At 40.9% G+C, this 26340-nt stretch overlaps 1 protein-coding gene across 1 annotated transcript in view; it reads left to right on the top strand.

Moving 5' to 3' along the window:
- The first annotated feature begins 2948 nt into the window (after nt 1-2948).
- Nucleotides 2949-26340, top strand: part of TRIM33 (tripartite motif containing 33) — a 72368-nt gene continuing 48976 nt past the window's right edge. The window contains exon 1 of the mRNA XM_030562222.1: nt 2949-3366. Within this exon, the coding sequence (XP_030418082.1) occupies nt 2949-3366 (418 nt within the window). The remainder of the gene's footprint in view (nt 3367-26340) is intronic.

Below are 26340 nucleotides of genomic sequence, written 5' to 3'. Positions count from 1 at the left end.
AGTCTTTTCTGCTTTGAATTAGAATGTTGAAAATATCAGCAGAGCAGCTTCTTTCCACTGTGGTTAACCAGCCAGCATCCATGCTGAGATACTGAGGGGATGGATCTGGATGAAAAATCTGTTTTGGGAACTCGTCAGGAATCAGAGCTAGCGTTACTGGTGTGTGTGAGTTAATGAATTTGTTTGGAACAAGCAGTATAGCCACATTACGCTTTGTAATTGCTTCTTCCAAACAATGTCTGCATGGTGATATGAAGACAGAACTGCATTTTGTCTAATTTTGTATGTCTTATGGTTTAATTTTCTGCCTTCTGTATTATATTAATGTGCAGCAGAAAGATATTATGTACTGAAATGACTATATATTTTATTTAAAAGTGAACAGCAAAGCAACCTGTCACCAAAGCCTGTTCACAATATGAATATTTATGAAGCCTTAGATTGCTGGCAAGAGGGCCAGTATAACCACACCCATTTTTAGGTAGTTATGAAAAACTGTCTGAACCAGTCAGCAGGGAAAACAAAAGTCTGACAGCTGATGGAGAACATGAAACACTTGGTGGGATATGGGAAAACTGATACAAGCAGGAAGGAACTGAGGAGCGAGCTACAGTGTTGGTCCTAAATTTAACAGTTTTGATTGATTTATTCTAGACTAATTTTTAAGTCTTATCACTTGGATTAGTGATGAGGGACCACAACCCACTATTTCAATGCTGTACTCATCCAGTAAATTATTTTTATAACTCAGATAGTAATCTTAAAAGCAAGTCTGTTGCTTATTTTTAACCAATTAGTATTTATTCATTCACCACAGACAACAGGGGCTGTCAGTAACAGTTAACAGTATTTTAATCAAATGAGCAAATAAGCTAGGCGTATAACAAAATACAGCTTGAGACAGGAAAAAGACAATTATTATAGTTTCTTTGACAAAAATTAACTACAATAAAACCCAAATGAAAAATTATGTTGTAATCTATGAACAGGTAATGTCTTAGATGAGGTAATTTATAAGAAATAAGGAGCTGGTCAAATTGACCCATGGTAATTCACACTATTTATCATTCTCTACAAAATGAAACCTTTTAGGTTTCATCCTAATATGGGGGAGAGATGAATAAGTACAAGAAACTGCTTAAGAGGAAGTGGTGTTTTTCTATTCCCTGCCAAGTTTATCTAGGCTCATAAGATAGACAAACCACTACATGACTTGGCCTATAGTTAGCCCCCAAACTTACTCACTTTGTAACTGAAAGACCCAAATAGAATGACCTTACCTATAATTTAAAAAAAAGTGAACAAGAGGCAACTTTTAAATTTTACCATTCTTCTTCTCAACTGCTGGTTCATGATGCAGGGGTCAAATTCTTCTTTTTGGTTACTGCATGGTGGGGGTTTGGCTTCAGCTCATTTTTTCAAAATCCTTTTTAGACTTTACGCAAGCACTATCTCCCACATGTTGATTCAACCTCAAATATAGAACCAAATCCTGTTCATAAAGGAGCAGCCTCCATTAACCAAAATGAAATGCTAAATGTGTAGCCACTGTTTTTTTTAAACAGAACATCCAGCTTCACTTCTAAGAACAATGGTGCATATAAATTCATTCCAATAATTCCTGATATCTTTACATTAATTTTTATATATGTATTTTTTAAACATCGTATCACAAGTGAGCAGGAGTGTTTGAACTCTCAAAACCTCAGTACTTCCTGCTTCCCATTCAGCTATTGGAGCAACTAGTATGGATTTAAGTATCAGAGGGTAGCCGTGTTAGTCTGGATCTGTAAAAGCAGCAAAGAATCCTGTGGCACCTTAGAGACTAACAGACGTTTTGGAGCATGAGCTTTCGTGGGTGAATACCCACTTCCTCAGATGCATGCATCCTTCCACTACATGCATCTGACGAAGTGAGTATTCACCCACGAAAGCTCATGTTCTAAAACGTCTCTTAGTCTATAAGGTGCCACAGGATTCTTTGCTGCTAGTATAGATTTGTCATGCTGTTATGAACTTTATGGGCCACCCCAGGGGCAGAGCAGGGCAACATGAATTGCCTGGCCAGTAGGTGACCCACAGTGTGTAAGATGACAGTGGGATGCTGGGCATTGGGCTTGGTTTCTGTGCGTGGTGCAGGGCCTGCCCTGGCCTTGCCCAGCACTGTGATGCTGTGACAAGTGGGCTCCAGCGGTCACAGACAGCGAAGCCAAATGTAACTGTGCCCCTGGACAGGCCCAACTGATGGCAGGCTGGGTGGGCAGCCCGGCCTGGGCACTACCCACCCTCTCCTGGTTGGACCCTGCCCCTGGCGTTGCTGAAGGGGGGTAGAAAAACCCGCCTCCTCTGGGCCATGAGGGGGCAGTGCCACTGTCCATCACGTTCTCTGCGATGGCAATTGGCTGCCACGGCCAGGCAGCCTATTTCCACCCGGGGAAGCTGATTGGCTGCAGCCCCTAAGGGAGCCTACGGCTCAGCCAGTCGGGCGTCGAGCTGAGAGTGGAGCCTGGAAGAGGAAAGGAAGCCCCGCCCCTCATTGTCCCGCCTTTCTCCGTTCCCCGCTGCTGATGCTGAGCCGAAGAGCGAAGCCGCTTCGTTACGCCTCCCTGTTTCAGCCAGCGGGGAACACTATGCGCACGCGCCGCCGCTCCCCTGGGCCATGCCGTATGCGCTCCCTCCGAAGTCGCGTGCACGCTGGGCAGGCCGTGCGCGTTCCCTTGAAGCGGCGTGTCCGCCGCGCGCTCCACGCTGCCCGCAGGCTATAGCCGTTGCGTGCCGGGTGCGCGCCTCGCTTGGGCCCATGCCCAGCCCCGTCCCTAAGCCGCTCGCCGCGTACCTACCGGGCACGAGCACGCAGCCTGTGCGGGAGCCCCGTGACGCGGGGCGTGCGGGCGCAGGCGCGGAGCTGTGCGTGCGCGGAGCGGGGAGTCGGGTTCAAAGGAGGAAACATGGCGGAAAACAAAGGAGGCGGTGGGGAGGGGGCCGCGGAGCCCGGCCCGGACGGCGGCGGTCAGGAGCCCGCGGCCACGTCCCCCTCCGGCTCCGCCCCGCCCGCGCCCGCCGTCGCCCCGCCCGAGGAGCGCGAGAGCACCGGCGCGGCGGCCGAGAAGGGCCCGGCGGAGGCGGAGGCCGCGGCAGGCCCGGGCCCCGGCCCCAGCCCGGTGCCCCCCCTGCCGGCGGCCGCGCCGGGCCCGCTGTCGCTGCTGGACACCTGCGCCGTGTGCGCGCAGAGCCTGCAGAGCCGGCGGGAGGCCGAGCCCAAGCTGCTGCCCTGCCTGCACTCCTTCTGCCGCGGCTGCCTGCCCGAGCCCGAGCGCCAGCTCAGCGTGCCCGTGCCGGGCGGCGCCAACGGCGACATCCAGCAAGGTGAGGCCGGGCCCGCCCGTCCGTGGGGCAGGGAGCGGCTCGGGCGGCGCCTCGCCCGGCGCTCCTGGGGCCGGGGCTGTGGGGGTGCTGCTCCCCGCCCTTGCCCACAGCTGGCGGCGCAGGTCGGGGTTTGGTTCTAGACGCGCTGTTCGCTACCAGCCCGGGAACCCCCGGGCTGGGGGGATGGGCCGGGGTCCGAGCTGCCCGGAGCGCCAAGCGGGACCCGGAGATCCCTCCCCTGCAGTGTGTTTGCATGTTCAGCACCCCGGCTTGGGGCTGGCAGGTTGTCCCTGCTCAGCCTCCTTGGAGTCTCTGGGAAACACGCAGCACATGCCTGGTGTGCAGACCGAATCCCTTCCAGCAAAGCGCCCAGGGCTGCCTGCCTTCCTCGGGCCCCTAGTGCGGCTGCTGAGCCCTGAACTTGGTGGCGGGGGAGGTAAGGCTGAGTCCCTCTGAACAGAGGGAGAATCCCGAATCTGTCATGTGAGCCTTTGGGGGCTTATTAGCTACAGCTCTGTTGAGAACTACCCACTCATAGTCTCGAAAAATAGACTCGTTTAAAAGCCTAGAGAGCTTCATGCAGCTTGTTTTTTCAGTTTGGAACAGCCTTTGTTTGCAAGTAGCGGGGCAGGTTAAGAAGTAAAATCTATGCACCCTTATGCTGTTGTTTGGATGTAGTTTGTTGGTTCCATCATTTAAAGAAAGTACTGTAATATGCAATCCCAATTTTATGGTAATTTTATGTTTGGTTTGGGAACGATTAAGTGTGTATTTTGGGCTACCTTTAGTTTACCAACCTGTTCATTCACAGAGTGCTAAAACTGCATCTTTGTTGTCATCCATTTTGGCACAGTTAGATGGAATGAGGATGGCAAAACTCATGTAATACGTATGGTTGTTTCCTTATCTGTACCCCTTTTTTGAATGACCTATGTGATAGTATATATGACACTCAGTACTGTATGTCCCTGGAAGATGACAATCTTGGCCTTGTAGTTAAACAGACACTGAAAACTCTTGGCTCGTCTTCTCAAATAATTTTGTCTCTGGTAGTTATAATGTGAATGCCAAGCAGCAATTTGGAGAACTTAACTTCATTTGAATCCTGATTACTACTTGGTTTCTTTCTAGAGGAATCTGCATATGCTTGTTAGAGATGCTATGTCCATTGGTGTAATATTTCCATGCCTAATTAAAATGGGGATACACAATGGGATTTATTTCTAAACTTGATTAAAACTGTTTTGAAACTTTCAGGTTTTTAAATATTTAAATTACCATTTTAAAAGCAGTTTCTACAAATAGTTACTTTTGGTTTGGTTATAAGGAACACTATCTTGGGGGCACGTTCATGAAAGGGCCCATTTTCCAGTTTTACAACTGTTTAAAAAGTGCTCATTTAAATGAAATCTAATGCAACTTCTTGTAAAACGCCATTTATTTTCATCAGTATTCAACAATAAGAAATGATGTAGGGCTGTCAAGCAGTTAAAAAAATTAATCATGATTAACTGTGCTGTTAAACAGTAATATAATACCATTTAATTATTTGGATGGTTTTCTACATTTTTTTAATATATTGACTTAAATTACAAAACAGACTACAAAGTGTATTGCTCACTTTATTTTTGATTATAAATATTTGCACTGTAGAAAAATACTATTTCTTTTGTTTCACCTAATACAAGTACTATAGTGCAGTTCCTTTATCATGAAAGTTAAATTTACAGATATAGAATTGTGTACAAAAAAAACTATTCAAAAATAAAACAACGTAAAACTGTAGAGCCTACAAGTCCATTAAGTCCTACTTTAGCCAATGGCTCAGACAGACAAGTTTGGTTACAATTTGCAGGAGATAATGCTACCTGCTTCTTGTTTACAATGTCATCCGAAAGTGAGAACAGGCATTTGCATGGCACTGTTGTGGGAGGAGAGGAATAGCTCAGTGGTTTGATCATTGGCCTGCTAAACCCAGGTTGTGAGTTCAGTCCTTGAGGGGGCCATTTAGGGATCTGGGGCACAAATCTGGCTGGGGATTGGTCCTGCTTTGAGCAGGTGGTTGGACTAGATGACCTCCTAGGTCCCTTCCAACCCTGATATTCCATGATTGTCACTGGCATCACAAGATATTTACATGCCAAATGTGCTAAAGATTCATATATCCCTTCATGCTTCAGCCACCATTCCAGAGGTGTCACATCCTTCAAGATGACAGGTTCTGCTCAATAATAATGAAAAGCAGTGCAGCCCAACATATGCTCATTTTCATCATCTAAGGGTATGGCTACATTTGGAATTTCAAAGCGCTGCCGCGGCAGCCTTTGAAGTGTGAGTGTAGTCAGAGCGGCAGCGCTGGGAGAGAGCTCTCCCAGCGCTGCATGTAAACCACATCCCTTACGGGTGTAGCGTGCAGCACTGGGAGCCGCGCTCCTAGCGCTGCTGCCCTGATTACACTGACGCTTTACAGCGCTGTATCTTGCAGCGCTCGGGGGGTGTTTTTTCACACCCCAGTTGCAGCGCTGTAAAGTGTGAGTGTAGCCAAGCCCTAAGTCAGAGGCCACCAGCAGAAGGTTGATTTTCTTTTTTGGTGGTTCAGGTTCTGTAGGTTGTGCATCTGAGTGTTGCTCTTTTAAGACTTCTGAAAGCATGCTCCTCACCTCCTCCCTCTCAGATTTTGGACTGCACTTCAGATTCTTGAACCTTGAGTCAAGTGCTGTAGCTATTTTTAGAAATCTCGCATTGGTACCTTCTTTGCATTTTGTCAAATCTGCTGTGAAAGTGTTCTTAAAACAAATATATGGTGGGTCATCATCTGAGTCTACTATAACATGAAATATATGGCAGAATCCGGGTAAAACAGAGCAGGAGACATACAATTCTCCCCCAGGGAATTCAGTCACAAATTTAATTAACACATTTTTAAAACAAGCATCGTCAGCATCAAAATGTCTTCTGGAATGGTGATCAAAGCATGAAGGGGCACTTGAATGTTTAGCATTTCTGTGGCACGTAAATACCTTGCAACGCCAGCTACAAAAATGCCATGTGAACACCTGTTCTCACTTTCGGGTGACATTGTAAATAAGAATCAGGCAGCAGTATCTTCTGTAAATGTAAATAAACTTGTTTGGCTTAGTAATTGACTGAACAAGAAGTAGGACTGAGTGGATTTGTAGGCTCTAAAGTTCTACATTGTTTTGTTTTTGAGTGCAGTTACTTAACAAAAAAATCTACATTTTAAGTTACTCTTTCACAATAGAGATTTCACTACAATACTTGTATGAGGTGAATCGAAAAATACTATCTTTGCACTGTAAAAATGATAAAAATATCTGTAATTAAAAATATGAAGTGAGCACTGTACACTTTATATTCTGTTGTAATAAAAATCAATATATTTGAAAATGTAGAAAAACTTACTAAATATTTAGTAAGTTTTAATTGGTATTCTGTTTAACAGTGTGATTAATCACAATTAATTTTAATCAGTTAATATTTTTTAGTTAAATCACTTTAAATCGCGTTACCTGCAATTAATCGACAGCCCTAAAATGTTGTCATTCTTTTCATCACTGAAACTTTTCAGACATTTGTATTCACAACTCAAGCTGCTTCTTTTTAATAAAACTTAGTTTGGCCTTTGTCTTCAATAAGAATGAGTGCTTTGAGCATGTTTGAAGAATTTTAGATTAGAAATATCATTAGATATTTGTATATGGTGTGCACATGATATGTAATACGCACTGAGATGCAGAGCTCCAGCTACATACATATGATCTAAAAAGTAGTAGCTCTCAACCTGGGGTACCCCTAGGGGTACATCAGCTCATCTAGATAGTTGTCTAGTTTTACAACAGGCCACATAAAAAGCACTAGCAAAGTTAGTACAAACTAAAATTTCATACAGACAATGACTTGTTTATACTGCTCTGTATGCTGTACACTGAAATGTAAGTACAATATTTATATTCCAATTGATTTATTTTATAATTGTATGGTAAAAATGAGAAAACAAGCAAGTTTTCTGTAATGTGCTGTGACATTTTTGTCTGATTTTGTAAGCAGATAGTTTAAGTGAGATGAAACTTGGGGGTACAGAAGACAAATCAGACTCCTGAAAGGTGTACAGTAGGCTGGAAAGGATCAGAAACTCTCAACTACAGTATAAACCAATGAATACAGTAGTTCACCCTTTGTTTACCCGCTGGTCCACCTTAAGCTTGCCTGTTCTTAACACTGCCTATACATCTGTCCCATATGGTTATGTGAATGAGAGGGCTAAATTTGTGCATTCTGTGCTGTGTACTGCTGCAGTGTGCACAACTTGAATTTGATGTCTTCGGGGGGTACAGGAAAAGAGTAGAGCCTGAGCAAATGGCATCGGACAGTCTATCTTAAAATGAAGGTTCATTAAATCTTATTTAGACTCATAGAAGGACTCTGACACATCTGGCGTTTTGCTGAGGCCAGATTCTAAATCTTGCATGCTGTATAGGTTGTACTCTACTAAAGGATGTAGATTATCAAACCAAATTTTGCATGCTTTATCTAATAATGGCATGTTCAGATAAACAAGTGTCCAAGTATAGAGAATTAGTAAAGAGTAACTTCTGCAGAAAATAAATAATTAAGCATGGAAAACAAATTCCAGTAACATTCTCTTAAAGAACACTAGGCCATATTCTGTGCTGATGTAAAAGGCACCTTACCTATTTGATGAGGCAACTTAGACACCTAACTGATGTGTAAATTGACATGTGCAAACATCCAGTACTGTGGTTCATCTGGCAAAGGGTATATAAATGGATGGCTCTGAAAAATGAATCAACTGCATGGTCAAGGAAATACACCTCTACCCAGATATAGCATGACCCGATATAACACAAATTCGCATATAACATGGTAAAGCAGTGCTCTGGAGGGGGGGGCTGCACACTCTATTGGATCAAAGCAAGTTCAATATAATGTGGTTTCACCTATAACACAGGAAGATTTTTTGGCTCCCGAGGACAGCGTTATATTGAAGTAGAGGTGTATACAGCCCTGTTGGAAGCTGTGGAGGACAGTGCGCATCATTGCATGGTCAAGCTTCCATCAGCCCAGCAGGTTCCCTAGGAATTGAGTAAAACCAGAGGGCTTTAGATATTTGAACAATTCTAGTGTTCAATGGACACACATTCCTAGACACTACAGATGGAACTAGCTAGATGGCAAGAAAATCATGACATTTGTGGGAATAGAACATTCTTGCATCAGAGGCAACTACAGCATTGCTGAGCAGTGTGTGATGCAATCATGGGCAATGTAAGATACCTTTGCAGAAGCTCCATTTCTTTTATATATAATTCTGCAATCCATATGGTCTGTTAGCTTGCCATGAGCAGCTACTTTCCCTGTCAGTCTTGATAGTTAGCCATGCCCACTGCTACACTTGAAGCATCCTGTGCAACTGCAGGATACCACTTTCAGATTACATGCTCCATTGTGTTTATTTTACATATATCTTAGTTTACATCGTGCTTAGATGATATTTACAAGATTTTGCCCACCTAAGCTAAAAGATTCTTAAGGGCTAATGAAAACTATTGGTTATATATTTTTTCCTTGGGAGGAGTGGGGTAGAGTGACATTTTTTCTTGTCTGGTAAATTTGTCCTGTTACTGTTGCTAGTTTGTTAATCTCATTTTTTGCTCCTTAGATTTCTTAAAGGATCTGAAGTTTTAAACATTAAGTAGGATATAGGTCCATAATTTCACAAATTGGCCACGGGGCATGAGAGAGAATGTCTGGTTTTACTCTACCCTTGAGTATAAACGAATACTACAAAAGAGCCATTTTCATGTATTTCTGAAAATGACTCATGTGAGTTCCATTTTATTATCTAGATGGTAAAACAATGACCCAAACATGCACCTGCTCTATTTAAAAAAGGAGTACTTTGAAGCATGTTTAATTTTGTCCTTCCAAGTGATGCCTAATTCTGAGTGATATACTTGGGGGTTTAATATATTTCACAGTTGATAATGAGTTGAAGATATTTAAATGATGAAATGTTGGATTTCCAAATCTAGAACAAAAATAAACTAAAAAGATACTTGTTTTTAATGTCAGCACTTCAGTGCCTCATTGGGTGATGGTTTGAGTTCTTGTAGTTTTTACTGTCCAGATGGAGGCAGTTTCGTGCAAGACTGGGTTACTGGTCATCTGCACAACTGCTTGTTTACATTTTGACAGTGATATTTGAAATGTGGAAAAATAGAAACTTCTGTTAAATAACAGACTGTTGAAATTGCAGAAATGGTTGTAAATTAGTTTACTCAGTTTATTTGCATTTAATTTAGCTCAGACACTGACACAATGGCTGTTCTCTCTGCCTGGGTAGACAGACGATCTAGCTCTACCTGAACTAGTGCACTAAAAATAGCAGTTTGAACCTGGTGGCACAGGCAAGCCACCTGAGTGTAAGCCTGCCTGACCTTCTAGAACAGGGGTCGGCAACCATTCAGAAGTAGTGTGCCGAGTCTTCATTTATTCACTCTAATTTAAGGTATAGTGTGCCAGTAATACATTTTAACATTTTAGAAGGTCTCTTTCTATAAGTCTATAATATATAACTAAGCTATTGTATGTAAAATAAATACGGGTTTTAAAATGTTTAAGAAACTTCATTTAAAATTAAATTAAAATGCAGAGCCCCCCAGACCGGTGGCTAGGACCCGGGCAGTGTGAGTGCCACTGAGAATCAGCTCGCGTGCTGCCTTTGGCACATGTGCCATAGGTTGCCTACCCCTGCCTTAGAATCATATTTAGGTGGCTAGTCCATAGCAGCGGCCTTGCTGCAACATGCACATTGCTATTTTTAGGGTGCTAGCTTGAGCAGAGCTGGCATGTGTTTGTCTCCTAGGCTCTCAGCTGCAATGTAGACATACCCTCACTTTCTTTCTTGTGCATTATTAGGAAGGTGCTGTGTGCAATGTTGGCTAAACTTCAGTGGAGGGTTAATTCTAAAGAATGTTCAATGAAATCCTTTCTTTTAGGTTTTGTATGATTTCTTATACTAGTGAAATACAAATTTCTGAGCTCTTTCAGTTTAATACATTTTCATACATGAGTCTGATTATTTGTAACCTGTGTGTTGCAAATAATGTTTAAGATTACTATAAATTACCAGTTCCCATACTTTTTAATACGTAAGTGTCATGTGAGCCACCAGTCATTGCATTGATTGTTTTGTGGATAACAGCTTTTCCTGTTCACAATCACATAACATCCTCGTGGCAACTGTTTACATAAAAAAGTGATATGAGAACGAAACATGAAATTCTAAGTGTCTTTTAATGAATTTGGCAACTGGAAATCAGGGGGAGCGGCCAACACCACTGACCAGTCAGCCAGCTATCTATTGATGACACTTTGGGAACTTCTGATAATATAACTGATGTGTTTTTTCTCCTTCTCAGTTTACTTTATATATTTGATAGCACTTTGTGCCTAGTCAGTTTTGCTATTTCCCATTTGGGTCCCAGCCTCAACTGGGCTTTCTTGGACCTAGTGCGATATCACTGTTTCTCTTTTGTACAGGTCTTTCAAATAGCTGTAAAGGAAGGTAAAACTTTTTTTAAAAGATAAAGTGCAATACCATGAATATTGCCGGAGACATTTAGGTGTAGAATTTGAAATTACTTATATTTTGTTTAATGTCAGGCTGATGGTGTGACATTCTAGTGACTTGTGTGGGTTTATTTGAATGTCTAATCAATTCAGTTAGCACGGGTATTTTGATGTGTGGCTATCAGATATGTGCATTTGATGAGCCTTGTAGCCAGCGAGGGAAATAATGACATATTATACATGTGCAAAACTTATTCATTTTGGCTATCTCAAGCAATCTATCAAACTTGGAAAAATACTCATTCTTCAGAGGGCTACATGTATGCCAAGTTTCAACTTTAAAACAGAAGTTTGAGTTATTAGAGAACACAAATGTCTAAAAATGTTTCCTGAAGTGTGTAACACTATTTTTATCATGCTTATTAAAAAAAGTAAACAGCTGAAAGGATTTTCTTTAAATATTGTGATGAAAAATTCATCTTTGGGTTGAAAACAAGCTTGGGATATTTCAAAGGGTAAATTTGCTGGTTGAAAATAGAAGCTTAAAATGGGGGACCATTGGATACACAGCTATAGCTCTTTAGGCCAGTGTTAACTAATGTGGCATCTCCTATGCATCAGTGAAAAATTCGAATCCACTTCTCTAAAGTGAATGTTCTTGGATACTTGCTATATTAAGTCAGTCAGTCCTGAGAATAGGTCTCTTCCAAAATGTGTGATCTCATTTGTTTTCCTTTTTTTCATTTTTCCATTCTGTATTGGATTTTTTTGTAAAGTACAACAATGAAGAAACATACGAAGAAATGTTGTTCATTTTAATTTTGGACTTGTGTATATATATGTAAATAATTACAAAGAATAGGTTACATAAATAAGCCACATTATTCAATAAAATAAGAAATATGCATTTTACTTATATGTAGTAAGCATCTTTATGCAGTGAAGTCCAGGCTTGAATTCTTTACAAGCCTTATAAAAGGTACAAGACAAGCCTTATAAAAGGTACAAAACTATCTCTTCTGACTGGCCATACCATCTCTGGTTATGATCTCATCTGAACCAATGCCTAAGCATGATGCTGAAGAGTATGTGTTCTGCTGGAGAACATAAACTTTCTGCCAAGATGTCAAAGAAGGCCCTGACCACGTGTGATTTTACAAAAAGAAACTATCTTTAACAGAGAAGGAAATGTTAACTCTGTTGTCCTGCCTCAGTTTACCTTCTATTTAGAAGAAATAGGTGTGAGAATACTGGGATGTTAAGGCTTTGTTTGTAAAATATCTTGAGATCCAGGAATGCAAAGTACTTGTGACAGTGCTTTGCAGTCGTGGGTCCTCTTTCATTTTGCGTACAGTAATACATTCAGGAACAGGCTGCAGCATTTTCCTTGCCCTTTCCCCATATGCATACTCTCACTTTACCATTCTTTGCTTTTTAAGAGGTCAGATTAGCTTCCTTTGAGTGCTCCAGCTAGTAGTATTCAGGAATGTAAATCAGTGTCAATTCTTCTTGGATTAAATAAATTTCTTGTCAGTTTACAGAAGAACACACCTGATACATATGTCATGAAGTTTTAAGTGGAGCTGCATGTAAATTACAGAATATAGGTATATGTTCTGTGGGCCAAGGAATATTTCAACTCCCTAGCAGTTCCAAGTGTTTTCTCCATGTTGCAATAAAGTGTTGCTCTGCAAGACTAGATTTTTCCTTTCTAACTTCTTCCCCTGCATACCCCTTCTCCCCTGCTTCCTAAAACCACTAAGACCTTGTCTACACTGGCAATTTACAGTGCTGCAACTTTCTCACTCAGGGGTGTGAAAAAACACCCCCCTGAGCGCAGCAAGTTTCAAGGCTGTGAAGTGCCAGTGTAGACAGTGCACCAGCAGTGGTAGCTACGCCCCTCGTGGAGGTGGGTTTTTTAGAGCGCTGGGAGAGCTCTGTTCCAGCGCTGCGCCACCACCACACAAGCCACGTTAAAGTGCTGCCAGTGTAGACTAGCCCTAAATAAGTAAATTCCACTACAGAGTTCACATACAATAATGTATTTAAATGACCTTGGCACTTCCTCTCTGTGATCATGGGTTAGAAATAAATATCAGTAAAGTGATGCTCTTTGGCTTATTGCTGCTGTGGTAAAGGGAGGATCTCAAACTCTGGTTTTCCCAGCTGTCATTTAAATGTTTTTTTGATGGAAATGTGGCATCAGGTCTTAGACTCTGTCCTATGGGAGAAAAAAATGAGTTTCCTTAATTGAGTTAGAGGAACAACTTGAGTTGCTCCTCCTCTTTAGGGGAAAATTGACTTTGAATTCTGTTATGACCCTAATTGTGTCAAGAGGGAAAACTGGGAAGAAATTCCACTACATGTCACTAGTTCATGTAATCATCACTTACTTAATGGCAGTGTCCATCTGTCTTTGAGTTTGATCCAGTTATGCTAGAAATTATTCTGAAAACATATTCAGTGGAAAAGTGGAGTTCTTGTTCAGTTGACTGAGTCAGACCCATGGGTCTGAACTCTTTCAGAACTCTTTCAAAGCCATGTCCATCTCTTATGGCACTGAACATTCTGTGCAAGGCTGCTTAAAGGTTGGACTGGCTAATAAGATTTAAGAAGCTTCTGTAGTAGACTCTTCCTGGTGACTGAGAGACAAGAAAATTTTCTTGATTCTCCTGATCTACTATATTTATGCTTGTTAAGCTTCTGATGATTAGATTTTAATACTAAGACAGTGTAATTTTTATGTGGTGAAAGAATAATGGATGTGTGTAGTTAGTTACTAGGGAACAGCAGAGGTAGTTGAAAATACTCCTCCTTGAATGCTCTAGCTATCATTAGGCAGTGGCTATAGTACTCTAGTTGGAGCTGGTAAACATGTGGTATACTTTTACCCTGCTACTTTTTAGAACAACAAAAGAAAAATTATAAAGGCCATTATTACTGGAAATAAGCCGTTATATATTTACTTGTTTGGTTCCTTTGTCATACTTTGGTTTCAGATTCATAATATACTGCTTTATTTTGTGAATTGTAATTGTTGCACATCATGAGTTTTTAGCTACTGCCTGCTTTATGCATGTTCATGTCTAAAGTGACTATAACTCCAGTCTGCTATTGCATGCTACTTCATCCTGTTTCAGGAACGGGGAAATTTGAAACACGAAGAGGATCTGACACCATTTTTGTGTGATTGCAGCTAATTAGCTGTTACCCACTGTATTTAGTATTAACATCAAACTTAATGTTGATTTCTGTAATTTAAGCCCTTCCATCAGGGAGCTGTAAACATGATGGGACACCTGCTATCCAAAGTGAGATATGAGAGACTAGTATTGGAGAACACGCTAGTGAAGTTCATGGGAAGTGCCGCCTTTGCTGCTGTTAGTGAGCGTGAGGGGTGTGGGGGTTTTAAAGAAGGATGGTTCAATGCATGGGGCATTAGCTTAGGACTTGGAACCTAGGCTAGATTTAAGTTACTGCTCCACCAGATTTCCTGTGTGACCTTGGCAAGTCAATCACGCTGTGCCCTAGTTGCCCATCTGTAAAATGGGGATGATAGCCCTGTCCGGCCTCTTGGGCTTTGAGTATAAATACATGCAAGGTGGTGAGCAATCAGATACTGCAGTAAAGAGCTACCATACAAATACCTAATACATTTATAGCAGGGTGCTTTTCTGGCTCATGGAGTCTGAAATCTGAAGTTCCAACACCCCTCCTTCCTTACCCACATTCTTGCCTTTTCAGCAGCTAGAGCTTTATCTGCTCTCACATCTTCAGAGCCTCTTGGCTGCTGTCAGAGGGAAGGGAGGAGGTCTCTGCTATACCTCTTCCTTAGCAGATGTTGGAGCTGCTTTCCCAAGTAGTAGCAGCAGCTGTGTGAAACTGACATCATCCATGACATTTTCACTGGTGTTTGAGAGAGAAGCCCGAAGGTTGATCAGAATAAACTTCATTGAAGCAGGCTGTGCACATGCCACATACACTGGGTACTGTCATTGTACTATATTTAGTGTATTTGATTAGGTCAGGTTAGGAACATTTTACATATGAAAAAGAGGCAAAGAGTCTCGCCTTGTTCCTCAAGGAAGTTTGTATCAGCAGAAGGAGTAAAGGGATTCCTAATGTTTGGTACAGTACTCAAGTGTCCGATTGTTTCTCCTCTCCAGTGTGTTTCATTGGCACTGGTGTAATAGGAGCAGCTGAAATTATTTCTGTAGTGACTCTTTTTATATTGGACAAAATCCATTGGATAGAGAAGTTTTGTGAAACGCTTTCTTCCTTTAGTCTAGAATTGTAAGTACTCTTTGGAAGAAGTTTTCTGTTACAAAGATTCACTGATATGCAGTCTGTTTGCTATTGGATCAGGTATCACTCTGACTTGCTGAATCACTATAAAAATAATGAAATACTAAGTATTGTGATGCTGTTTTAAGTGGCAGCAGCCTTAAAGGGGAACTGTCAAAGTGTACTTTCCAGTTGAATTTCCAGTGTTTCTTTGATACTTGCTTTATGCTGTTCAATTTTTAGCTCCACTAAATGTTTAAGTCTCATCTAAAAGTAATTAAATTTTGAACAGGTAATATTTGTGCGTCCCAGGGATCTCAGGGTACCAACTGGCAGAGGGTACAGGAGGGAGGTAGGGATCCCCTGTGTTAGATGTATGCTTAATAGATCTCCAAAAGGTGATGTGAAGTCTTACTGAAAGCCAGTAGCCTACTTGTCGTAATCACTGTAAAATGTACTTATAGATAATTAATTAATATATCTATATTGAAAATTGTGTTAAGGTCTGGGAGTTAAGGCAGGTCATTCAGAAGTGACCTCTGGGTGACATGCCTCAGACATGTACCTTTCAGGCAGGAGGTAACAGACGCTTATCACCCTTTCTGGTCATATGTGAATTGTGTATTGTCTGCCTCACAATGGAGGCATATTTGCATACTGAGCCTGGTGCTAGCCAAAAGGTTGCAAAATCTACAAGAGAGCATCTGTAGGAAGAAACAAACGGGGGTGGGGGGAGGTCTGTCTCCTTCTGTGTCCCCTTTATGCATGAGAACAAAGGCTGGGACTTGTTTATTTTGGGAGGCAAGGGAACAGGCTAGGTCCTTCACCCAGAACAGGGGTCAGCAACCTTCGGCATGCGGCCTATCAGGGTAATCTGCTGGCAGGCTGTGAGACATTTTGTTTACGTTGACCATCTGCAGGCACGGCCCCCCGCTGTTCCCAGTGGCTGTGGTTCGCCATTCCTGGCCAATGGGACCTGTGGTAAGGGGCGGGCTGGTGCTGACCACCACTTCCTGCAGCTCTCATTGGCCGGGAATGGCAAACCGCGGCCACTGGGAGCTGCGGGGGGCCATGCCTGCGGAGGGTCAGTGTAAACAAAATGTCTCATGGCCCGCCAGCGGATGATCCTTATGGGCCACATGTCAAAGGTTGCTAACCCCTGACCTAGAAGGAGACAAGCTTAACTGCATGTCTGTCTCATGAGAAGAGGCTCACAGCCAAGCCTGGCTGTAAAGTTCTTCAAGGACTTTGGGTATGCATTACTTTATCAGACATGAGTGTCTAGTTAATTCAGTCTAGGTTCTGCAATGAACGTTCTGATTTTTATTTTATATGTAACCACTCTTGTTTCCAATACTACTTCTTACTTATCGCTAACCTATCAAGAAGCAGTGGAGCAGGGCCTGTGAAGCCTTGAGGGGAGTGCTTGTGTTACCCATGGCCACTAGGGTTAGGGAGCTGACCCCAGGCAGGCACAAACAAGGCTTCTTTACGCTGATGGCAGGTGGTAGCAAGGTGCCTCACAACCCTTGGTATACCCCAGGAAGTATCCTAGTGGCATGGTTGACAGGAACTACACCCTTGCTGTTTAGCCAAGGGTCACGCTCCACACACTTATATACGGGATAGCACAGATACAAAAAGATTCTAACGTGAGAAGGTTAGAAACAGGTAAAGAAAAAGATTTCAGTTTATTTTGGGTAAGGGAAATAGAAGAATGGCGAGGACAGAATGGCTAAGCCAGAGATATATGCTAAGCATACCAGACCCCAGCTGGGGAAAACTGTGTGCGGACTACGACTTGGAAGCTACAGGAGAAACCGGAGAGGGGATGAAATCTCTACTCGTGGAATATCATAAACATCAGGGACAACTGATTAATCCATTGAAAGTGCCTGTGGTCAAGGGAGGCATCGGCTTAGGAAACCAGCCTGGCACAAGTCCCAGTGGGGCAGTCCTGCAGTCGAACTGGACAAGATAGAGATCCAAAAGCTGGAAATAGCAGAGAGAGCTAGAAAGTAGGGAAACAAAGCAGAGTGCCCAGGACAGGGAGATGCTAGCAGAGAAGCGAAGGTGGTAGCCACAAACCAGGCTTCCTCAGGCTAAGGGCATGTGGTAGCAAAGTGCCTCACAATCCTGGGTACCCCTGGGAAGTCTGAGTTTAGCGTTGGTTTATATGGTCTCATCTAAGTGTTTGTATCAGTTCTAAACTGTACGGTCAGTTGTTTCTTACTGGGCACTTCACTAGTTTTGGATTGGGTTAGTGCTGTGTTCTGAATCTTTTCATAAGTTTGCTCTTGTGGTATGAATGGCATTGCATTTCACATGGAAAATTCATTACAGTTCCCCAAGTTTAGGTGAATACTGTTGTCAAGTATGTTTAGACTGTAGTTCCTGCTGAACACATTGTGGCAATTTAAGTAAACATATACATATAAATTGTTAAGGATGAAACTCTTTAATAGGAAAGAAGAAAGATAGATAGTTATGGGTTAGTCCTCTCTAATATAATTGAGTGGTTTAAAATGTAACAACAGTACTATTTCAACACTTAATGCATCTTCAGCCAGAATTGTGAAGGAGGAAGCCTTGGTTACCTATCACAAGTATTAATCTACTCTGTGTGAAACAGAGCCCTTGTTAAAAATGGTAATTATATTTAACAGGATGGACTTTAGTGCAGATGTCTGAAAATTGTTTGGTGCTCCCCACGTTTGCTATTCCCTGAGCATGTTGAGTAGACATTCTGGGAAGCAGCACCTTCTGTTACTGAATCAGTACTGCTAACATGAAATGGATTGTTTGCAGCAAAACTGGCAGCTCTTTTGCAGCCATCAAAGCTTGTGAAGTTCTGAAGCTTAAGTATATGGTTTTTATCTGAGAACAATTAAGATTAAATTTAATCAATGTAAAATGTAAACAGATTTTTCAGCTTTCTAATTGTGTTTAATTTTTGTGTTTATGGGATTTTTTTCCATCTTGGATATTATTGACATCTTGCTTATAAGCAAATATGTAATGGCCGTTTAGTCACATTTCTTCTGTGTTTTATTTTTACTGACATCATTTTCATTACATTTTTCAAAAGTTTAATCCAAGTTTAAATGTCCAAATAAAAGCAATTTAGCCAGGTTTATGCTCAGTGTTTGGACTCTCATAATTTACTTTCTATACCCTACTTTTATCAATACAGCAAATAGGTGTATTTTGTAGCCAGAGCTTTTTGTTCCAATCTAGTTTTGCTTTTAGTAGCAAGAATTTTTTATTTTTAATTCTTCTGTTTGCATGGTAAGATGAAAATTTTCCTTAGCAACACACTTAGCTTGTTCCCAGAGGAGGCGGAGTATTTAAGGTTTGAATTTTACCTTTCTTTGTAGCATAGTGCAGTGGTTTTACTTTGGTTTGAATTGTATATTTTGTCTGGTTTAAATTATAAGTAAAATTAGGTTTTTAAATAGAGAAAACTAGGTACCTTTAAGTTTGACTAATGTTGAGCTCATAATATTATCAGTACTTCACGTTCTGTTGTCAGCTGGATAATCAGTTGGATCAAAAATGAGTCTAGGAGCAAGCTTTAAATAAAATAAAGCTGCAAGGGAACATGGGAAACTTATCAATACTGAAATCATCTAGGGAGAAGAGAGGAAATGGCACAGTTCACATGATCTATTCTCTCAGGAAACAGATTTATGATGTTTATGGTTGACCAAAGTAATTTAAAGGGGGAATTCCCCTGAACAAGAAATTTGTCAAGGCACATGGTCTTGGAATGGGGAGAAACATCAGTTTATAGCTAAAAATGGTCAGACTTAACCTGCTAATCTTCTTATACCACATTTATGGTCAAAAGGCTCTACTAGGATCAGAAAATTCAGCAATTTTGAAATAACTTCTCAAATAATCTTGTGCCCATTGGGCTAAAAGTCCTCTTTATTCAAGGTCTCCTAAATGTTCACTGGCTCAGTGGGCAACCTCTTTCTAGGAAAAGAATCCTTATGTGCAAATTTCTTGTAAAGAGTTGAGAAAATCTTGTAATGAATCTTTTTGCTCCAAACTTTTTGAGGCTTTTAGCAAATATTCAGAGCTTTTCATGAAACAGAACATAGAAAATGGGATTTTCAGCTAAGTTATCTTTCCAGTCTCCATGAAACAAGATTCTAGAAGTCCTACTCATACTGATTATTCTCAAACAACTAAAATGGTCCCGGCCCATAGACTTATTCCTGTGCTAGCCTGCCTGAATTGCAACTTCTCTAGAAATCTTATTCACATTGACTTGGTCTGTGAAATCAGGGCAGATAGGACGGACACGGACGGGGACACACACAGTTTTTGGGTAAAATGTATTCAAATAGAGCAAGGTGCGCTGGTTTGGATTACTGTGTTTGTGGACTGGAACTCTTTTTCCTCCTTTTCATACAAGTGTTTCACAAATGCCTTAAATAACAGCTTGACTCTTTTTTACCCCTCGACCCCAAGTCAGAACATTGTGCTTGGTTGATAATGGGTAGGAGACTTACCCTAATGAATGCTGTCTTGAAAAGATTTAGCTAACTTTATCCCACAGCATGAAAGGTCTTTGTAGAATTCAGCTTTTTTTCTGGCTGTTTTTCAGATCTTCTAAAACATTAAAGAAATAAAGAACTTTTTATGAAGTCATAGTAAAGAAGGCAGAATCTGAGTAAAGAGTTAGATGCAGTTTATTTAAAAGGACAAAATTAATTTGAAATCTAGTAAATTTATAATTAAAAGTACTTTTGGGTGTTATACTTGCCACCTCTATGGTTTATGTAAGTACATTTTTTAATTAAAAAATTCTCTCCTGTATTTGTGAAAGACCCATACAAGCAGCTATCAGGGGAATCTGACTATTCTGAGAAAACGTTGATGCTAACTGTAGGCAAAATACTCATGTCAAATCACAAAATAAAATGAAAAATATGTTTAAAGACATTTTAGATGTTACTTGACAGTGGCAGGTAAAATTTCAGATGGGTATGGTTTTTATGTCAATGTTTCTTTAATACCCTCCAATGTAGGTTAGTGTGGGATTTTAGAACCTATTGTAGGGGTTAATGATCTTTTTTTACTTCTTTGAAAATAGGAATAGTGACTTCCTTTACTATTGTTTTGAATATTTTTGAATCCTTCTATAGTAAAGCCAAGGTTTTAATTTAATATACTCTGTTACCTGAGTTATAAACAATTAAAAGGGCTACAAAAAAAGCTTCATGCATTGATATTCTCTTAATAAAATCTTTTTGACCCCAACAAAATGAATGTGTAACATGAGCTCTAAGCAAAACTTGACTTTTCAGCCTTTTTGCAGTTATCTAACAATGTAACACTCCTGGTATATAGTAGAACTTCTTCTGCTTGCATCTTTTGCTTCATCTCAACAAGGCTTTCCTTCATCTGGATGTTCTATCTTCTATTTCAGTCAAGAAGGTGAGGAAATAACTTCTATCTCTTAAAAATATCATTCAGATAGCTGAAGAACCGTTAAGATGTCCTAGCTTCTCACGCTACCGTTTCAAGATTGTAATTCGTTATCTGATGGAGGCTCACATTCCCTTTCTTGGGTCTGGCAGTGACTGGAAGGATAGTGACAATTCTTAGAAAGTGACAAGAATTCCCTTCATCCATCCTCCAGTGGATTCTTTTTTTGAGTAGTTGTAATAAGTCAGAGCATTGTCAGTATGCAAAATCTACAGAGCAGTTACACAGGACTGAATTCCTTGATTAAACACTATGTACTCTAGGTCTTCTCACTCACAGGTGCCTCCTTGACCACACAGTTTTAGGGGCATATTTTCCCACTTTTCTTCCTTCATGATTGCCTTCTGCCCATATTAGTGTGTTAGGTGAATCACTTCTCCTATTGGGGGTCACTTGGCCCTTGTTAGGAACTTGTCACAAGGGATCTGGGAGTTTCTCTTCTCCCTCTGTTGCAGGCTTTGGAAACACTCTCTCTCCTGGTGCCATGACAGGGAGGAGTGGCTCATGATGCGAGAAGATGGCAAGTGAAACCTATCTCCATTTGAGTGTGGTTGACAGTGCCAGGCAGGCTTTCCCTACCTGCTGGATTGGTGACTCAAACCAAATTTTCAGGTAAGAAGTTATTCCTGCTCCTTGATTAGATCAGACTTAGCTAGGGTTACAGGAGAGAAACAAGAACCACCATTATCTGTGGTACTAATTTACATAGCAGCTGTGTGGTTTTGTGTATGATACAATGAACTCTTAAGGTATATCTATATTTTAGTGTAAGCCCAGGATTAGAGGGACTCAACCCAGCTGACCCTGGGTTAGAGAACCCAGGGCTTTAGGGTCTACACTGATTGTTAACTCTACGTTAATGAATTTTCGAACCTGTGTTCGAACCAGGGATTCTGGCATCCACACTGCAGCGTGCAGATCCAAGTCAAACCAGTCAGATCCCAAACTACCTAGTGGCCTCCCACAGTGTGGCTGCTCTAGCTATTTGACCGTGGTGCACTGCACGAAAACATCACTGACCACCCTGCACATTACAGGAAGTTTGAACAGCTGCTAACACATTGTGCCAAGCACTCAGTTCCGTCTGTGATGGTTATAGCATCAGCAGCTAGTTTGAGTCTGACATGTCTGTGTTCTGCTCCATCAGAAGCTCTGTTATGTGCCTTGGGTGGATCGGAAAACGCCACCAAAATGTCCACCACCACCTCAGGGAAACGGCCTGTTTCCTGAAAGCTCTACTTGTTTCCTGACAGGAGAGAAAGTTGCCTCCTGTTGGAATACTGGAAAGGAAAACCTCCTTGTGTTCTTCTGGCTTTGTGATTAAAACATTGAGCCATAGATAGCTTAAGTACTAAAATATGCTTGTTTTTCTGTTAATTTGGTTTTGATGGGAGTGACCAGTTCCTCCTGCTTTTTCTTTTCTGTAAAATTAACATCATTTCCACATTTTTCTTACACAGAAAGCTTATCAACGACATTTGGGAGAATGGAACTTGGAGTCTTAATAGTTAAGATAACGCATAGATTTACTGATAGATATGTATTCTGACTGGAAGAATGCGGGACACAGGCTGATGCATTTTGCATAATATTGCACAGGATGTATGAAAATCACTATTATTGAAATTAATGAAATCTGAAACACGAAAACGACATTTAATGCGGAGGCTGAGAAGATAAAAACTTTTTTTTAGAAGGACTCTGTAATCCACTGAGTATATGATTGCACTCTTACTCTGGCTCTAATGAATGTAATCAGGAGTATAAATCTAGTGTTTCAAGAAAAATTCTGATATATCCTCCATACCCATTACTTTGTGGGCACTACATATGCAGTCACGTCTTTGCTTGCTCTACAAGGTCCTTCTTGTGATCTGAAACTGTAACTTATTGTTTCTACCTCCTTTCATAGGTGGTAAGTTTTTTTTGTCTCTTTTTTAAAATATTGGCTTTCTGCAGGTCACCCTAAAAATGATGTGAAAATAGATTTTGTTTCACATGGGACCTCAAGAAGGGTTTGGCTCTTTACGTGAAAAATCCTTGAAGTACAACTGTTTTTCTTGAGTCTTGCAATATCACCCTAACCAAGATTACACATTTTTAGTTGGCTAAATCCTCTAGAAACATTTGATGCTTGTTTATTCCCCCCTCATTTAATTTTCACAGTGAGAACCAGCGGCTGTTTTTCAAGAAGTGTATTAAAGTGGTGGGACCTGACTACAGAAAGATCAGAGATTTGAGACCTCTGGTTTTATTAGTTGTTCTTCCACTGTCTTGTGATGAGCCTTGGAGAACTGTAGTAAAACCGAGGAGATATATGTGATCTGTTTCAGTTTGTCAAGGGGATGGTGTTCCACTGAGAATACTTGTAGTGGTAATTGTTTAGTGAAGCCATTTTTTTCCTCTGTAATCTAGACTCTTGGTTTAAGTACCTTTTTGGAATTCTCAAATAGTTGTCCATAATTAACTTAGTATGAAGAAAAAATCAAGGCTCTCCTCACCTTGGAGACTTCATTATATAAATAAGTGAACACTTGTGCACTTAGACAATATGAAACCATTGGTTATTTCTGCAAATCTAACCCTTGCAACAGTCCTGAGTTTGGGTTGATGCAAGATCTTGTCATCCTCAATTATTTCCCCAGAATAAATTCAGTTGCATGTCTGCATAATCCCAGCTATACATATAAAACGAGGGGGTCTAAATTAGTTATCACTCAAGAAAGAGATCTTGGAGTCATTGTGGATAGTTCTCTGAAAACATCCACTCCATGTGCAATGGCAGTCAAAAAAGCGAACAAAATGTTAGAATCATTAAGAAAGGGATAGATAATAGGACAGAAAATATCACATTGCCTCTATATAAATCCATGGTACTCCTACATCTTGAATACTGTGTGCAGATGTGGTCTCCCCATCTCGAAAAAAGATATATTGGAATTGGATAAGGGTCAGAAAAGGGCAACAAAAATGATTAGGGGTGTGGAATGGCTTCTATATGAAGAGAGATGAATAAGACTGGGACTTTTCTGCATGGGAAAGACACGACTAGAGGTCTATAAAATCATGACTGATGTGGAGAAAGTAAATAAGGAAGTGTTATTTACTCTTCATAATACAAGAACTAGGGGGTCATCAAATAAAATTAATAGGCAGCAGATTTAAAACAAACAAAAGAGAATTTTTCTCACAATGCACAGTCAACTTGTGGAACTCTTTGCCACATGATATTCTGAAGGCCAAGGCTACAATAGCATTCAAAAAAGAGCTGGATAGGTCCATCAGTGACTGTTAGCCAGGATAGGCAGGGATAGTGTCCCTAGTCTCTGTTCGCCAGAAGCTGGGAATGCGTGATGGGGCATAGATCACTTGATGATGACCTGTTCTGTTTGTTCCCTCTGGGGGACTTGGCATTGACCACTGTCAGAAGACAGGATACTGGGCTAATTGGACCTTTGGTCTGATCCAGTATGGCCATTCTTATGTACGTCAAGAATTCTGAGGCGGTGACCATTAATTCTAGACTAATCTGAAAGCTAGTCCCTCAAAAGGTAGATATAATAAAGTAAATTCATAGATTTCTAGGCCAGAAAGGGGGGGCGGAGGGGTATTGTGGTTATTCTGTTTTGACCTTCTGTAATGCATGGACCATCGAACTTCCCCAAAATAATTCTTTGAACATAACTTTTAGAAAAGCCATCCAATCTTGATTTAAAAATCATGAGTGATAAAAAATCCACCACGACCCTTGGTAAATTGTTCCAATGGTTAATGTGGTTAGATGTTTGGCTGCATGTGTGTGTTCTCCCTGTGTGCTGCCCCAGCTCTGCGCAGACAGCTGGCACAGCAGACTTAGAGCGAACCACCCAATGACCACAAGATCCGTTAAGGTACGAAGGCGCCAGGCCAGATTTATTGTCGTCAAATCACGGTAATAGCACCTGGCAGGCTCTACGAGGATGCTAAGACATATGCACGTGACAGTGGATGCAACTCTGTTCATGGCAGGACTTTCCATCCGCCACTCAGCAGGACAAAGATATTCCCTCTGAGATTCATCTTTATACCCTGATACAAACAAGTTAGTACTGCTGTCTGATATGGCTAGTTTTTACCCATCACCTTGTACATGGTGGTTCGATCAAAACATCTCTATTACGTACTGTCATGCTGACCTGATCTTCTAGGAGGAGTCAGTGTGTTCCTGTTATCCTTGTGGAATGTTTTTGTACCATCCTTGATATCTGGATGTGTTTGTGTTAGTACTAGTTTCTCGGGCCTATGGCTCATACCATGTGCTTAGCACTTCTGACGAATGTGTATTTCTGCAGTATTAGCCCTGTTCTCGCCAGATTTTGTGGGAAGGGCCTGCCTCATAACAGGCCTCTGATACAAGGGCTTATGTCTCAGGCTCTCTTCTTACTACATTCCCCTGCTTTTTGTCTTTCTATGGGGAGAATGTTTACCCATTTATTTATTAACCAGTTTATTAAATATTGCTGTGTTAGTATTGATACCCGGACACTGAACAAGATTGTTCTGAATAACATGTGCCTTACTTAGGATGAAGTGTTACTGATCCCAAAGTGTTACTGCTACTACCAGCGAATTTGTTTACCCTGTTTGTAGTTACCATGTGGCTTGCGTTTTTTTTTTTAACCAATTGGGGGTTTGGTTTTTTTGGCCTTTGTTTGCTTCCATTTGCTTGTTGATATTTATTTGTGTGTTGGTTAAACAGTTTAGCAATGTTATGCACATTGTAAATGGTGTACAACAATACAGTCAGAATTGCTAGAAATAGATCATGCTAGAAAACATCCCTTCTTGAAGTTGGGTGGAGTGTTGTAATGCCCTACCAAAGTTCCTGAAAACAGGAAATTACTAATGTGACATCAGATTATCTAGCTACATTCCCATTTAGTTTAAATTCTGTATCTTCCAAAACCTTGCTTCCAAGTGCTTGGACTTCTAGGTTTCGTTCTTGATGTCTTTCTGCTGTGGCAGTGACTTAACTGATCTCCACTGAAATAGCAACATCATCTTTTTTCCTAAAGTTCCCAGCTCAGTAGTTAAATATCAGTTTGCTCACTTAAATATACAGGATATTTCATCTGAAAATTCTTCCATCTAAAAAATGAAATAAAAAAATTTAATTTAACTCTGAGGCATGACCATCCAAAATGTCAATGCTTTATTCCAGTACTAACGTTAAGCTTATGTAGGGAACACCTTTAGTCTGCTCTGAGATTTCTTTTCTTTTTCTGGTAGTTTCATTGCAGTTCGTATTAATTCATAGTGTAGAACGTAGCAAGGCTAATACTGCTAGGGTAATGGCTGACTTTTGTGCTGTTAAGGAAAACGCTGGTTTGGGGCTTAAAAATCAAAAGTTTTTTAGAATATCCCTGTGGTATTCTGGTAAATCTTGATGGAAACGTGATTGAGGTTCCGTTGCCTGCAATATTGCAGCAAGGAATGGTCTGCTGGACTACATTGTAGGCATTTAAAATCCTTAATGTAGTGTGGAATGATTGTATCCATATGACAAGAATTCAGATTGGAGAATATGGGGACGAAGTC

The sequence above is a fragment of the Gopherus evgoodei genome, chromosome 4 (genome assembly GCF_007399415.2).
Source record: "Gopherus evgoodei ecotype Sinaloan lineage chromosome 4, rGopEvg1_v1.p, whole genome shotgun sequence".
NCBI lineage: Eukaryota > Metazoa > Chordata > Testudines > Testudinidae > Gopherus > Gopherus evgoodei.
The sequence above is the reverse complement of the archived record's forward strand: the minus strand, read 5'-3'. Positions and strand labels throughout refer to the sequence as shown.